Source organism: Hyperoodon ampullatus, assembly GCF_949752795.1.
Source record: "Hyperoodon ampullatus genome assembly, chromosome: 1".
Lineage (NCBI taxonomy): Eukaryota > Metazoa > Chordata > Mammalia > Artiodactyla > Ziphiidae > Hyperoodon > Hyperoodon ampullatus.
In genome coordinates, this window is record NC_136914.1 from 68,562,746 (window position 1) to 68,578,509 (window position 15,764).

The 15,764-nt window shown below is 40.5% G+C and overlaps 1 protein-coding gene across 3 annotated transcripts in view; it reads left to right on the forward strand.

The window, feature by feature from the left end:
• SH2D4B (SH2 domain containing 4B) overlaps positions 1-15,764 on the forward strand; it is a gene marked incomplete at its 5' end in the record, with an annotated part of 75,366 nt that overhangs the window by 11,843 nt on the left and 47,759 nt on the right. For all 3 annotated transcript variants that reach the window (XM_079705407.1, XM_079705408.1, XM_079705409.1), the window contains 2 exons: positions 9,839-9,998; positions 11,085-11,232. In XM_079705407.1, the coding sequence (XP_079561533.1) occupies positions 9,839-9,998; positions 11,085-11,232 (308 nt within the window). The remainder of the gene's footprint in view (positions 1-9,838; positions 9,999-11,084; positions 11,233-15,764) is intronic.

A 15,764-nucleotide genomic window follows, 5' to 3' on the forward strand; every position in this document is an offset into this window, starting at 1 on the left:
TGTTTTCCAAAGCAGTCACACCATTTTACCTTCCCACCAGCAGCATATGAGATTCCAATTTCTCCACATTCTCACCAGTACTTGTTATTATCTATGTTTTTGGTTAAATCCATCCTGGGAGATGTGAAGTGTTATGTCATTGTGGTTTTGATGTGCATTTCGCTGATGAGTAAAGATTTTGAGCATCTTTTCTTGTGCTTATTGGACATCCATATATCTTCTTTGGAGAAATGTATATTTAGATCCTTTGCCCATTTTTAGACTGAGTTGTCTTTTTATTGTTGAGCTGTGAGAATTTTTATACACTCCAGGCACAAGTTCCTTATCAGATATATGATCTGTAAATATTTACTCCCACTCTTTGGATTGCCCTTTTACTTTTTTGATGGCATCCTTTGAAACACAAAAGTTTTAAATTTCAAATTTTGATGAAGTCCAAATTGTATTGATATATATTTTCTTTGTTGTTTGTGCTTTTGGTATCATATCTAAGAAACCATTGTCTAAGGTCATGAAGATTTATACCTATCTCTATATTTTCAAATTTATTAACACAGGATAGCACATGATATTCTCTTTTAATCAGTTCTTGTTTTACATTGTCTTCTTATTCCTAATGCCATATATATTATATATACTGTATACACATTCCATATATATATATATAAAAACATATATATAGCATATATATGACATATAACATATATATATATGTTTTAACTTAATTTAAGCATGCTAGGTGGTTTCCTACTTTATTACATTTTTCAAAGAACAAATGTTTGGTTGTATTTATAATGTATATGCTTTGCATTCACTAATATTAGTTTTTTTCATTAATTATTTTCTCCTGCTTTTATTTTATTGTTCTTTTTTTATGTCTTAGATTGAGAACTTAGTTTATTCATGTTACATCTTTTTTAAAATTTTATTTCATATTTTTAAAAATATTTATTTATTTATTTATTTTATTTGGCTGTGCTGGTCTTAGTCGCAGCATGCATGCAGGATCTAGTTCCCTGACCAGGGATCAAACCCAGACCCCCTGCATTGGGAGTGCGGAGTCTTAACCACTGGACTACCAGGGAAGTCCCACATCTTTTTTTTAAATAAAGCTTATAAAATTTCTCATTATAAAATATTTAAACATATAGGTAAAATGGAAAATAATATAATAAGTACTTATGGACCCATAATGTCTTTATTAAGTGCTAACTTAGTGCCTTCTTTGTTTTTATTTAAGTACGTCATATACAGTTGAGACCAACTTTAATGCCTTTCTAAAATTTCACTCCCCATCTCCCTCCCCATATGCAAGCCTATTATAAATTCAACATGTATCATCCTTATATCTTTTCCATACTTTAATATATATTTTGTAAGCAATATGTTGCTTGATCATTATATGAATGACATTATACTGTATGCAATTTGAATTTAACTTAATTTATTGGTTCTGCATTTTTTAAGGAGATATGTCTGTGTTGTTCAAACCTATTTATTTTTCTTGCTATAGAGTACTGCATTATAAGAACATACTATAATTTATTTATCTGTTTTCCTTGATTAGTCATTTATGTTGTTCCCGATTTTTAATATTTTGGACAATGTTTCCATGAGCCTTCTTGTTCAGGTTTCTCTGGGCACGTGTGTACTTGGAAGTGCTATTCCTTGGTAATAATGTGTAGCATGTTCAACTTTACTAAATATTTGCCAAATATCTTCAAAGTGGTTGTATCAGTGCCTTCAGCCATCAACAATTTATAAGAATTATCATTGCTCCATATCCTTTTCAACAATCAGAATTTGTCATCACACTTTTTATTCTTTCCAGTCTTGTAGGAGTGAAATGACTGTATTTTTTCATCATCATACACTCACAGTAAAATGAATGATGGTTTCACTCCTTGATGAAACAGTAAACCTTATTCATTTTATTGTATGACAAAATGGAAGGATGTATAAAGCATTTCTGAAGTATGATGGGTGTCTTGAGGAAAGGCACTGTGTGATTTTTTGAGTTATGTGCTGAACTAGCCTCTTTATTCTTGGAATGCCATTTTTACTTGAAAGAAGACTGATAAACTATGTCTTTTTTCAGATTTGGGTATTTGCAGATGAATAAAGTGAATCTGTCACTTCAAGGAAAACAATGGATAAAATTTATTCCAGTGATAAAATTCCAGGTTTCAAGCAAAAACTAGAATTTTTGGAAAACTTGTATCAGCTACAATGAACTTATTAGATTCCCAATACATAAAGGCTTTTCTCTGAGGTTCATAGTAATATTAACAAACAATTTTATGATATTATAAAATAAATTGGGTCCACGTTTGGAAGATCTGCTTGATTCAGTGAACCAATATTTTCCAAGGACCAATGAGGAATGTTGCAAAATCACACATGAGTAAAAGATCCATTCAAAGTGCAAAATAAACCAATGGGTTTTAATTTTAATTTTTTTTTTTTTGCGGTACGCGGGCCTCTCACTGTTGTGGCCTCTTCCGTTGCGGAGCACAGGCTCCGGACGCGCAGGCTCAGTGGCCATGGCTCACGGGCCCAGCCGCTCCGCGGCATGTGGGATCTTCCCGGACCGGGGCACGAACCCACGTCCCCTGCATCGGCAGGCGGGCTCTCAACCACTGCGCCACCAGGGAAGCCCCTGGGTTTTAATTTTATTTTTCTTAAAAATCTTTAAACTTTTTATTTTGAAGTAACTTTTTTTTTAAGCCATGCCCTGTGGCATGTGAGATCTTAGTTCCTTGACCAGGGTTTGAACCCACGTCTCCTTCAGTGGAAGTGCGAAGTTGTAACCATTGGACTGCCAGGGAAGTCTCAAGATGCTATTATTTTAAGTAAATATATATTAAAAATTTTCTCAGTTTTAATTTTGAATATGGTAAATATTGATAGATATAACCCACATAAACAAAAATTCTTTGAGATACTCAATATTTTTAAAGAATATAAAGGGGTCTTGAGAGCAAATTATTTGATAACAGATGCTTTAAAGGATACATTGTATGCAATGAATTAGCTTTTCTACAATGCATCTAGACTAGTACTATCTATATACTGTTCTTGGGAGAACTGAGAAAAAAAAATGACAATTCAAATTACGTTTTATAGGGCTTATTTCTCTCACAGGACCCTAGTAGAGAAAGATTGTTCTAGACATTAATAAGTTAATACATGTAAAATATGTTGAACCATGATTAGCAGATAAGCCTTCTGTAGATGTTAGCTGTTACTATTGCTTTTATTAATTGGTGCAATTGCTTGACAGTTATGTGTATTCAAGTATCTTCTCTCAGTTGGTGACTTGATTTTTAATTGTCTTTATGGTATTTTTTGTGTGTAGAAATTTTAAGCTTTAATCTGTATTCAAATATATCAACGTTGTCTCTCATAGTTTATTCTTTTTATGTCTCATAGAAGAAATTCTTCCCTTCCCCAAAGTAATAATGATATGCATTTATATTTTCCTCTAAAAGTTTCCAAGCATCCAAATGTTCCTTTTCACAGACTTATAAAACCACCTTTGTCAAGGTCATTGGTGACTTCCATGTTGTTGAATCCAATGGTCAGTTCTCAAGTCTTCATCCCAATGACCCATCAGTAGCCTTTGACACAGTTGACCTCCCTTTAATTCCTGAAATTCTTTCTCCACTTGGCTTCTGGGATACTGCTCTCTTTTGGTTGTTCTCCTGCCTCGCACGCAGGCTTCTTTGTCCTCATCTCCTTGGGGGTCCTCCTCCTATCTAGGTGTTGGAATGTGCTGGGCTTCAGTCCTTCAACCTCTCCTGTTTTCTGTCTACACTCACTCTCTACCTGCTCTCCTCCAGTTTTGTGGCTTTAAATATCTATACACTGATGCCTCCAAAAAGTTATATTTTAGCTCCAGCCTCTCCTCTGAACTCTGTATTCAACTGCCTATTGGATGTCTAATAGACGTCTCAAACTTAATTTGGCCCAAACAGAAATGTTGATTTATCCAAGCAGTTTCTTTCATGTTACTCTTTTCAGTAATATGACCATCCATTCCATTGCTTAAGCTGAAAAGTTAGAGTTTTCTTGCTCTTTTTCTTTCACAACTCATATCCAAAATTTAAGCAAATATTGCTTTTTCCTTCAGAATATATCCTAAATCTTAACCACTTTATACCTCCTCCACCAGGACCATCTTAGTCCAAGAAATGCTTGTCTGTCCCCTGGACTATTACAAATGCTCACTGGCCTACAGATTTTCTTGTCCCCTGTTTCCCACACTGAATGAATTAAAGCTGCTGCTTCTCCAACTGCATTTCCAGTTTCCCTTCTTGCTCCCTCTGCTGCAGCCACAGTGGTCTCCTTGCTGTTTCATGAACTTGCCAACCACATTACCAGCATCTGACCTCAATCCTACTCAGGTCCCGGTCTCACCTGGAGAACTCTGATTCCCCTCTACCCTGTAGGAGTCTCATTCCTGGCGACCACTATTTGTTTCAGGACCCACATGGGAGCATCCACCCTGCTCACTGTTTCACACTTCTGTTTGGAATAGAGTCAATGGAGGCATCTATATTGTGTTTGGAGAAGAGAATTTTATCTTCACGGGGACATCAAAAAGAAAAGCCTTTAAGCTTATAAGTTTTCTTTTGAGCTTACTGTTATCTGTGCCCATCTTTTTTTGCTACAATTTTCCCCCTAGATAATGTATAGTTTCAGTTTTGATTTCCCCTAAGATCCATGGGTTCTCTAGGAGATACTTTCTTGATGGCTATTTTACCCCATTGATTTCTAAGTTTTGTATTATTGTTTGAGGATGCGGTCTATAAAATTTTCTCATAATTTCAAGATCAGAAGAAGAAAAGTATATTGTCAATGTTTAAGGAGTAAAGTTCTGTAGTTGTTAAGTAAAATTTGTTGACTATATTATTCAAATCCTCTATATTATTAATTTTTAAAATCTATTTGGTCTACCAGCTTCTTAAATAAATATAGCGAAACTCTCTACCATGAGTATATATACATTTTGAAATTCTCATTGTGTTGTTAGGAGTTTTTGTTTTATGCAGTTGTCTGCTATGTGGTTTGTTGTATAAAGTTTTATGACTGTTATATCTTCTTTGTGGGTTGCATCTTTTATAATTACATAATATTCTTTTTTGTCTTGTCTAACACATTTGTCCTTGAATTTACCTTGTCTGACATTGCCACTTCTGCTTTCTTTTTGCTTGCCTTTGTATGGTCTGTTGTTAACTAGCTCTTTATTTTTTAACTTTTTCTTTTTTACATGTGTGTTTTATTTAAATAGTACAGAATTGGATTTTACTTTTTTTTTTCCCCATCAGGAGAAGGAAGGATTTATTATTATTATTATTATTATTATTGCTTTTCCATGATGGGGAAAACTTGGGAATACTTTATCTAACCTAAATTCAAAAATATAACTGGCAGGATTTTCTAAGGACAGCTCTCATGTGAAACACCCTTATGCCCAGAATTACAGGGTTAGAATGTTCACCAGTAGAAATTTAATTTAGTGACCATTCCAGTGGAATTTTAATTGAGTAAAAGAAGAGAAAATTGACACTGAAGCTATAATGAAATATGCCTTGTTAGAAGTAGGGTCAAAAAGTGATGACTTAATTAATGACATTAAATAGTGGGTTTTTACTTTCTTTCCTTTTTTTTTTGAATTTTATTTTATTTTATTTTATTTTATACAGAAGGTTCTTATCAGTTATTTATTTTATACTTATTAGTGTATATATGTCAATCCCAATCTCCCAATTCATCCCACCACCCCCAAGGAAGGATTTATTATTATTTGCAGCCAGTAAGGAGAACACCTAGGGTCTTTCCCAAAGCAGTGTTTGTCTTTTACTTTTTATTTACATCTGACAGTCTCAGATCTTTAATAGGGAAATTAATTCTGTTCCCATTTTTGTGTTAATGAATATCCTTAGGGTTTAGGGATTCTGTGTTATTTTTCATTTGTTATCTGTATCAGTTAGGGATGTGCTTGGCCATAAGTAACAGAATGCACGGTTAATAGTTGCCTAATTAAATAAATCTTTCATATTTATTTATATTATCACATTTCATTTAATAATTACAGAACTTTATCCCTTGGAGTTCCTTATTTTTCTCACATGATAAGAATTCTGGAGGTGTACTGCAATGGATAGATTAGTTTAGCTGCTCAGCAAGATCAGCAAGGCCCCATCTCCTTCAGTCCTTCTGCTTACTCATCCTTAGTATGTGGCTTTCTTCCTTATGGCTGCAAAAGTCCTCCAGCAGCTCCTGGCATCACCTCTTCATTCCAGGTAGGAAGAAGGAGGTGAGGTAAACGAGTAAAGAGTGAAGGAGCTTCTCCTAAGAAGTCTTCACCTTTTTTTTTTTATAATGTTTTTTTATTGTGGTAAAAGTTGCATAATATAAATCATACTATTTTAACCATATTTAACTGTACAGTTCGGTGGCACTAAGTACATTCACATTGTTATGCAACTCTCACCATCATCCATCTCCTGAATTTTTCACCTTCCTAAACTGAAAGTCTCTCCCCTTTAAACACTAACTCCCCACTCCTCCTACACCCCCTCCCCTGGCCCCTGGCATCTACCAATGTACTTTCTGACTCTACGAATTTGACTATTCTAGGTACCTTGTATGAGTGGAATCAAACAGTATTTGTCTGCAACCTTAAGAAGTCTTCACCTTTTGTTTCGAGAATGAGTCCCCATCATTGGGACTTCGGCCTGCATCTCCTTTGTCAAGAACGGGGATGTCTGGTCACTCCTAGATCGATTACTTGCCAAGGAGAATAAATTTACATGATGGCTTTAGACTAATTTTATTTGTCGTTTGAGGCTGGGGTAGAAACCTGCCTCTCCTGAAACCAAGGGATCTCTGTTACTCCCCAAAACAAACTGGGGTTTTTAGTAAGGCAGGAAGGTGGCTGGAATGGGTGATGAAGAGGTAACTGACAGTGCCTGCTATAATAACTACACATTTTCTGTTGTTTTCTCTTTTCCCTTTAAGTATTTTTGCAGGATTGGTAAGCCTCTTATTTACTTTTGCCCACTATTAATTTGGAAGTTCTACAATTCTAGTAGTGGTTGCTTCCCTGATTCTATCAGTCATAATTAAACTTATATTCCTCTATTACTATATTGCTTTAACATACTAAAAATATACCGATGCTGGGGGAATTAATGCTGCCTTCTGCAATAGGTAAATGCGGGAATTTCAGTGGGTTAACATAATGAAGGTTTATTTCTGATTAAGTCACAGTTTGATGTGGATTAGGTAGCTGTCTGCCTGGCTTGCTTTCGAACACTGACTCATGGATCAGGCTGCTTTTTTCTCCACCATCTTGGAGTCATTTATTTCCCACTGAAGGGATGGGAGAGAGAATGTGGAAAAGGCACTCAGATTGCAACCAGCCTCAGCCTGAAAGTAGCACAAATCACTTCCCCTGATGCTCCACAGACTAGAATTCAGTCACGTGGCCCCATGGAATTGAAGGGAACCTGAGAGAGTGGTCATCTGGTGGGCTCAGGGAGTGGAGCTGGGGTGCTGGACATAGCGTGGTCACTGTCACAAACTGTCATTCTGGTTACTCACTTGTTTTGTTCTTCTCTGCATAAATACACTCACTACCTCCTTAAGGGGATGCCTGCAAGTCTCACCCGGTCACTGCATCAACCCAAAGTTCTCAGTCTACATGTGTTCTGCGTTAGGCACTCTAAGGTCCTGATGTGGCTAAAAAAGACATGTCATCCTAACACGGCCCACCTTTAAGACACGATATACAGTGGGGGAGCAGGGTCAGAATATCTGCTATGGAAAAGGGGGGAGCGTGAGCCCCACTCAATCACTAGTCTATAGCATCCTGAAATCCTCCAGGTCAGGCTCTGCGAGGTCCCCCTGCCCTGGCAGTGAAGGGATGGCCTTGAATGGATGCTGTCTGTGCCCTGGAGGCTCCTCTTGTTCATTATTCCCCTTGGCCACATCCAGAGTGAGTGTTGAGGGTCGCACCCTCTTTGGACCAGTATAGCCTTTGAAACCTGCCCCCTGGTCATCGAGGCTGGGTGCCCAATGGTTGTTTAAGTCTTGAACAATCAGAGGCTTTTTTAGTCCAGACTCAGAGACTTAGGAGGCTTCTGATCTGTTTGCTTCCATGTGCCAGGGGCAACAGCTAAGATTCTTCTCTGGACATATTTTGCAAATTGCCTGTTTTTCTTTGCCTCTTTACCCTGATGCCTCTACCTTTCAACTGAAGGTCATCTACGTTAGGCTCCTTGAAAAATAAGTGTGAGAGATTGCAGTCTGAGTGTGCTTGTGAGGGGCGGAGACAGGGTTGGGAGAAAATCACACAAGGCTGTTGTTCAGGAAATACCTGTGAGAGAAAAAGGAGCAGGCTGGGAGAGCCGTGGCACTGCAGTGCCACTTGAGTGAAGGAGAGGGGGAGGGCAGGTTGGCTGGAGGTGTTCCAGGCAGCCACGCAGTCCAGGCAAGGTTTGTCAAGGCCTCCGGGGAGGTGCCCATCAGAGGAGTCCCATGTCTCCCAGGAACCAGCCTGCCATACTCAGTCAAAGGCTGGGAGCCTCCTCTGGAAGCATGGCCTTGGGCAAACACAAGGGCATAGGAGCTGGAGTTCACAGTCGCTTATGCTCCCTGTTGTGGGATGTCCATGGAGCACATTCTCATGACCATCACAGAGATCTGTGTCCTAGGGCCCTTTATTCACCTTAAAAGTTTTACTGGGCCAGTCATGCAAAACCTTTAAAAATCCCATCTCTTGTAGTTTGGGCCCTAGAAAGAGATGGCTTTTCCAAACCTACAAAGTCCCAGATTTCTATATTCTCTTTTTTCCCTTTCATTTCTACTTGTAAAGTGCTCAGTTCTTCCTTGAACTTAACGTCTTGCCAAACACAGCTCCTAGCAACCAACCCACTACCAAAGTTCTATTTTCCAATACCTTCCCTTAAGGGGGACAGGTTCAGAAGGCAGGAGGGTCTGCCTTTTAAGTGATAGTGTCTGATAACTTTACCAGATGCTTTGCTCCTGCATCACGCGGATCCCCAGCCATTCAGCCTGCTAAACATCACTGGTAAGGCAGTGACACTTAGTTGATATTCCTGTTTCAGCCAGTACCCCACTTTAGATTTCCATTTTAGTCATGGTTATCAATGGAATCTGTTAGAACAGGCAAACTGAAAAATCTCAGTGACTTAATCCAACACAGGTTTATTTCTTGCTCAGGTTACAGGCTGATGTGGGTCAGGGAGACTCAGGGGCCAGCTGCTTCATCTTGCAATGCCACCATCTCCAATTCCTTATTTCCAGCCAATGGACAGGAGAGATAGAGATAGAGATAGAGATAGATAGAGAGATAGAGAGATAGAGGGAGGGAGGGAGGGAGGGAGGGAGAGAGAGAAGGAGGGAGGGAGAGAGAGAGAGAGAGAGAGAGAGAGAGAGAGAGAGAGAAACTCCTAACTGCCTTGGCTTGGGAGTGACACAAGTCTTTCTTCAGCGAGTGCTGTCACCTGATGTCTTCTGTGCTGAAGATTTCAGGGTCTCTGGGCTTCGGACACCAGTTCCAGCTTTGAATACCTGCTCCAGCAGGCTGACTTGGCTGACATATTGCTCCCTAGAGGGAGTGGGAGAGGGAGATGGCCATGGACCTGCACTCAGGTCAATGTCTCTCTGGCACCCTCTTTGCAGATGAGCATGTTTTGTAGGGTGGCGTGATGGCTGTGCACCCCTGGCCAGCCCAGGGCATTCCTGACTCAGTACAACTCAGACTTGTTTTTCCTTCCTTCCTTGTTCTTCCTGTGTTGTGAGGCAGCGAGTGACAAGCACATCCAGTGGCTCCTGGGGGCAGATGGCGAAATCTGGGTCTGGGTCATGGGAGAAGGCCCTGGAGACAAGCCCTATGAAGAGATCTCTGAGGAGCTGATTGCAGAGAGGGCGCGGCTGCAGGCACAGAGGGAGGCGGAGGAGCTCTGGTGAGAGGTGCCAGTGGGTACTGGGGCGGGTCCTGAACACGGAGGCTTGGGGTGGGTTCATATTAAGGGCAATAGGTTACAGGTGGGAGGGAGGGGGCGCCAGGCAGCTGGCTGGCTGTTTGGAGCTCTGCTAAGATTAGGGGACCAAAGCACTAGTCTTACATCAGGTAGACCTTGTGGGTTCAAATCCTGGCTCCACTAATTAGTGGTGAGCTGATCCAGGGCCTCAGTTTTCACATCTGTGGTTTGGGCATCAAAACACCTTTTCTATATGGATGTAGTAGGATTTACTGAGATAATGCGTTTGATATCCTTTTGCCTCTTTCCTCACTGAATTGTCCCGAGGACAACAGAGCAATTTGAATTCACTTTTAAAATCTGCTCGTTCCTCGTCATGTAACCTCCATTTCTCACACAAGATGGACAGTTGAGCCCCTACTAATACTGGGGGGTCAGACTTCTTTCATAAACCACATTTGACATATTTTTTGCCAGACTTGGAAATTTGTATGAAGTCGACTCCAACATTTTTCCCCCAATTTTTAATGACAGTGTTTTAATCATAAAATTGTAATGTGTAAACAACATTGAAAACTGTAAAGAATCAATTAAATAACAACTCAATACCAACTACCTAAGATAACCATGGTGAGCATTTGGGCAATACATGCTTTGTAAGCTGCTTTATTCACACCTTCATAAATTGATTAATATAGATCCACAGTGTTATTTAAGATTACTGTATAGTATCCCATTACGTGAGAAACCCAACTTATTGGTCTTGTTGAGGGACATTTGGGTTGTTTGCCACTTTTTATGTTATAAAAACCCTCTAATGAGCTTTTCCCTACACCTTTGTAAAATTGAGTGAGAAATGGGGTTTATGAGGCTTTATCTTCTGGCTTCCAGAGCAATTCTGATGACTTATACTCCCCACCTTTGCTAACATTGAGTTCTGTGAACCTCAGATATTTGCTATTCTGATAGACCAAGAATGATTGCGCATGGTTTTTATTTGAAGTTCTGTTGGCATGTGGTCCTTCAGTTTCCCATACCTCCTGATACCTGCTGGTGTTCTCTTGGAAGGAGACAGAAGGAGGCAGAGATCACCAAGAAGTTCCGGGATGCTCTGGCCAATGAGAAAGCCCGGATCCTGGTGGAGAAGTGGAAAGTGGAGACGGAGGACCGCAAGGCTGCCAAAGTCCTGGAGGAGCGCATCCATGAGGAATTCAAGGTGGGCCAGTGCCTGGGCATCTGTGTGAGGCCACCTGTTCCAGCCACCAAGCCCCTGGGGTTGATCTCTGGTTTGGATCAGTCCTTGGCTAATGAGTGCTTTATGAGAACAAAAATCTAGCATGTCTGAGCAGGAAGGAACTTGACACACCATTTGGTCCAGTCCACTTCCCCTTGAACAGATGAGGAAATCAAGGTCAGACAGGGGAAGAGACTTGCCAAGGCTGTGTGTACTGGTGGTTGGGGACAGAGCCAGGATCAGAACTCAGCCCTCTGCATCCCAACCCAAGGGTCCTGAAACGAGGCCTGGAAAGAGCTGAGTTTGTGGTCAGACCAGCCTGGGATCCAGTTCCAACTCTATTGCTTACTGCTGTGTGACCTTAGGAAGCTTGCTGAACTTCTCTGAGTCTTCACTTTCTTGTCTGTAATATTAGGGTAGTAACAACACCCTACCTGAGATTTTTGGAGGATTCGAGGAGATGAAAAATGTATATTTTTTGCCCACGATTGGAGGTTGTTTGTAACCTTGCATATCTACTCATTCTGAGAGAGTTTGGAGCTGTTAAAGGAGCTTTACTGTCCTCTAGCAAGAAGCTTAGGTTTCCTGAAAAAGAAAAAAAATTTTTCCTGGTTCCTATTTTGAAAATTTTTTTTCTATAGGAATAATACCTTTTGGGGGGATAGGAAACTCAGAAAATACTATAAACAAAAAGAAAAAATGATAATCATGCTGAATCTCAATAATTGTATTATTTTGTGAATTGTATATTAATGGCATTTGCTCATTTTTGAATTTTTAAAAACTTTTCCCCCCATAATGATTAGATAATGGGGACATTGACCCCTTAATATCATTTCTATTGCAAATATTTTTTCTCAGTGTTGTTGTTGCTATTTTCTTAATTTTGGTTATAGTGGTTTGGGATGTACAGAAGGTTTAAATTTTTATTAGCCAACCATATGAATCATTTTCTTTATTATTTGTTTTATGCATAGAAAGATCTGTGCCATCACAAACTTATAAAAATACTAATCTACATTGTTTTATATATCTTTCCTTGTTTCATTTCTTTGCACTTAATTTTCCTTCACTCTGGAGTGTGGTATGATGTATGGCTCTCACTATATTTTCTTCCAAATGGCTAGCCTGTTATCCTAACATCATTTACTATGTAAACCATCCTCTCTCCTCTCACTGGATTTGCTGCCTCGATTCTTACTTCTTACTTACTTTTGGATCTTTTCCTGGATTTTTCTTCTTTGACTGATTATTCCTGAGCCAGATTTAATTGTTTAATTATATGCAGCTTTAACATAAATGTTACATCTATTAAAGTCAGAGTCTATCATTACTCTTCATTTCTAAAATGTCCTTGGCTAATCTCATCCATTTTTTCCTGTTAGAGATACTTTTGAAATATTTTCTCACTATCCCCTCCCCCCAACATCAAAAAAGCAACGTGGTGGTTTTTATTGGAATTGCATCAATGCTATTGCTGTATTTGTGGAGGATGAACATTTTTATAATATGAACAAGTAAATCTTCTTGTTCAGGAATGTGGTATGTTCTTCCTTTTATTCAAAGCTTCTTTTTTGGCTTTGATATAGGTTTTTTTTTAAACACCTGTAAATGCACTGACCACCCAATCCCAAACATTCTCAATGACATACGTACCTGTGGGCTTCTATTTTTTGGACTTTGGTAAAATTTATTGTTTTATTTAGGTGCCCTACATTTCTTTTCTAATTAAACTTTAGGTTTAATATTTTTTATTGCTATTGTGATTGTGCTCATTATTTTTAAACTTATTGCAATTGCTAGTTATATATTTATATTGTTACTGGTCTCCTTAGTTAACTTTCCTATGAGTTGCATTTTTTTCTAGGAGATTCTTTTGAGTGTTTTGGGGTTTTTTTTGGCTGCACCATACGGCTTGTGGGATTTTACTTCCCTGACCAGGGATTTAACCCGGGCCCTCAGCAGTGAGAGCACGGAATCCTAACCACTGGACCATCAGGGAATTCCCATCTTTTGAGTTTTTAAGTGAAGCAATATTTACCCTAAAACACTTTATTTAAAAAAAAAAATTCAAACTTGAAGAAAAGTGGAAAGAAAAATAAAATGAATACTCATATATTATCCACTTAAATTTACCAGTTATTAATATTTTACCACATTTTCACTCTCTTTCCTTCTCTCTCCATGCACGCAGGCGCACACACACACATACAGATACACATATGCACTTTTTGGTTGCTGTCATTTTGCTGAACAATTTGAGAGAAAGTGGCAGACGTAGTAACTCTAACCCAAGGGTTAGCATCTTTGAGGCCCTGGAGGGGCTCATTAAGGAACATCAGATCAGATCTGGCATTGGACAGTCCACGTTTATGAGCTGGGATATTTTCTGTCAGAGCTGTCTGTAAATGAACTACCCTTGTATTGTGACGAGCTCTTCATCACAGGAAATGGTTATGTGTAGGCTGAAAGTATCTGAAAAGGTTTCTGTGGTGGATTAAATATGCCTCTCGGTAAGTTTTTGGCCTCACCTCCCTTTGAGAAGTGGGGTCTGCTTCCTGTACTCTGAGTCTCCGCCGGCCTTGTGGCGAGCTTTGGTCTGTAGGATGCAGTGGAATTGACTCTGTGTAACTTCTGAGGACGGGCTGTAAGATTTGTAGCTTCTACCTTTGCCCCTCTGGCAATGCTCACTTTTGGAAGCTGCCTCATGAGAAGTCCTCCTTGCCCTAGACTCCCAAGTTGCAAGGACACCCAGGCTAGAGCCAAACAGAGGCTACGTAGAGGAACACCAAGGCACCAGGCACGTGAGTGAAGCCTTTGTGGTTCTTCCAGTCAATGAGCTCAACCAAGTGGTTGACCTTGGCTGACACAATGTAGGGTTGAAGGGCCACCCAGCCAAGCCCCGCCCGAATTAATAGTCCACAGAATCACAAGCACACATAATGGTTGTGCTTTAAGCCACTAAATTTGCTGAAAGCTTGTTGTTACCTAGCAATAGATAACGGCAACAGCTTTGCCAAAGGGATTTATGCATCGGGCTAGAAATTGGTTTAGATAATTTTTATGTGTCTTTCAACACCAAGATTCTACCATAATGTGAGTCTTGCATTCAGCAATGCAGCGATAACATTCATCTAATTTAATACTTTTTTTTCCCCCTGAGAACCTAAGTGCAGGTTGTTTGGGGGAGGGTGGTGGTGGTAGTAATAAACTCCCTGCTCTCAAAAAGCTTACAGGGTACCAGGGGAGAGACAACTCTATGAGCAGCCCTCAGCCCCAACCATGCCCAGGGGACCATAGAGGGCGAAGGTCCCTCCAGGAGTCTTGCACGAGCAAAGACAGGAAATGTAAAGGAGGTCTGTGGAACGACGAATGGTCCGCTGGGGGCAGAGAAAAAAGCACACGATGGGTGGAGCCAGATGTAAACCTGGAAAGGTAGGCTGTGGAGTCCTTGGATGCTACGCTAAGGAGGTGGACTGTTTTCTGTGGGCAAAGCAGACCTGTGAGGATACAGAGGGCCATGGTTGGATCAAGTTTTACGAGGATGACTGGTGGGGATGGTGTGATTCCAGTGATGAAAGTTTGCAGGGAGAGAGAGGCCAGTTAGGAGATCTTTGCAGTGGTCAAAGTGGGAAATAAGGGTCTGGACAGAGTCTGTGACTACGGAGAGACAGAAGGAGATGGACAGGGAGAAACGGTGGTCGTGAACTCAGCAAGGCTTGGCATCAATTAGATGTCAGGATGAGGGAAAGCAGAGAGCAAAGTGTCTGAGCCCCAGGCTGAGGGATGGGCAGAGGGCACCACCCTCTAACCGTGGGGACCTGGGAAGGAGGCGCAGACTTGGAGGAGAGAGAATGTGCTTGGAATGGCTGTGCTGAGGGGTTTTTCTTGTTGTTTGTTTTGTTTTTGTTTTTTACCACCCAGAAGGGGGAGAGGGGTGGGGGCTAGAGGAGAGGAGAGAACCTGGATGAGAAGCCTGGTGGTGGAGGGAGGTTGGCTGGGCTCACTTTGGGCAGCCTGTGTTGAGGATGTAGGCGCGTTCTGCGAATTCTCCTGGTCATAGGAAATTCCTTTTAGAAAATGGGGGGAAAAAATCCCAGAACCTTGTGTAGGGTCAAAGAGGGAACTTCAAAATAGGAGATACAGACAGCTAAAAACATGTTTTTAAAAACCATTCTGTTGTGGCTGGCACCATTTGAATGAGATTTACATAGAAAAAAGGAGATCATGAGGCCAGATAACATTTGCATTTTGCCCCCTGCTTTCTTAACCCATAGGACTGATTTCGGATGCTTCTCCCTCTGCTTCCGACTGCAGGACATGGGCTAAGGATCCTGCTCTCGGATGCTTCTCCCTCTGCTTCCGACCGCAGGACATGGGCTAAGGATCCTGCTCTCTCCCTCTCCCTCAGGGCCTGTGAACTCCTTTCCCCACCTCCAGGTCTCCTGCCCCCTCCCGCCTCCTCCCAGTTTCCCTGATGAGGAAGACACCCTACAGCTAAGTTGTCCTTTCAC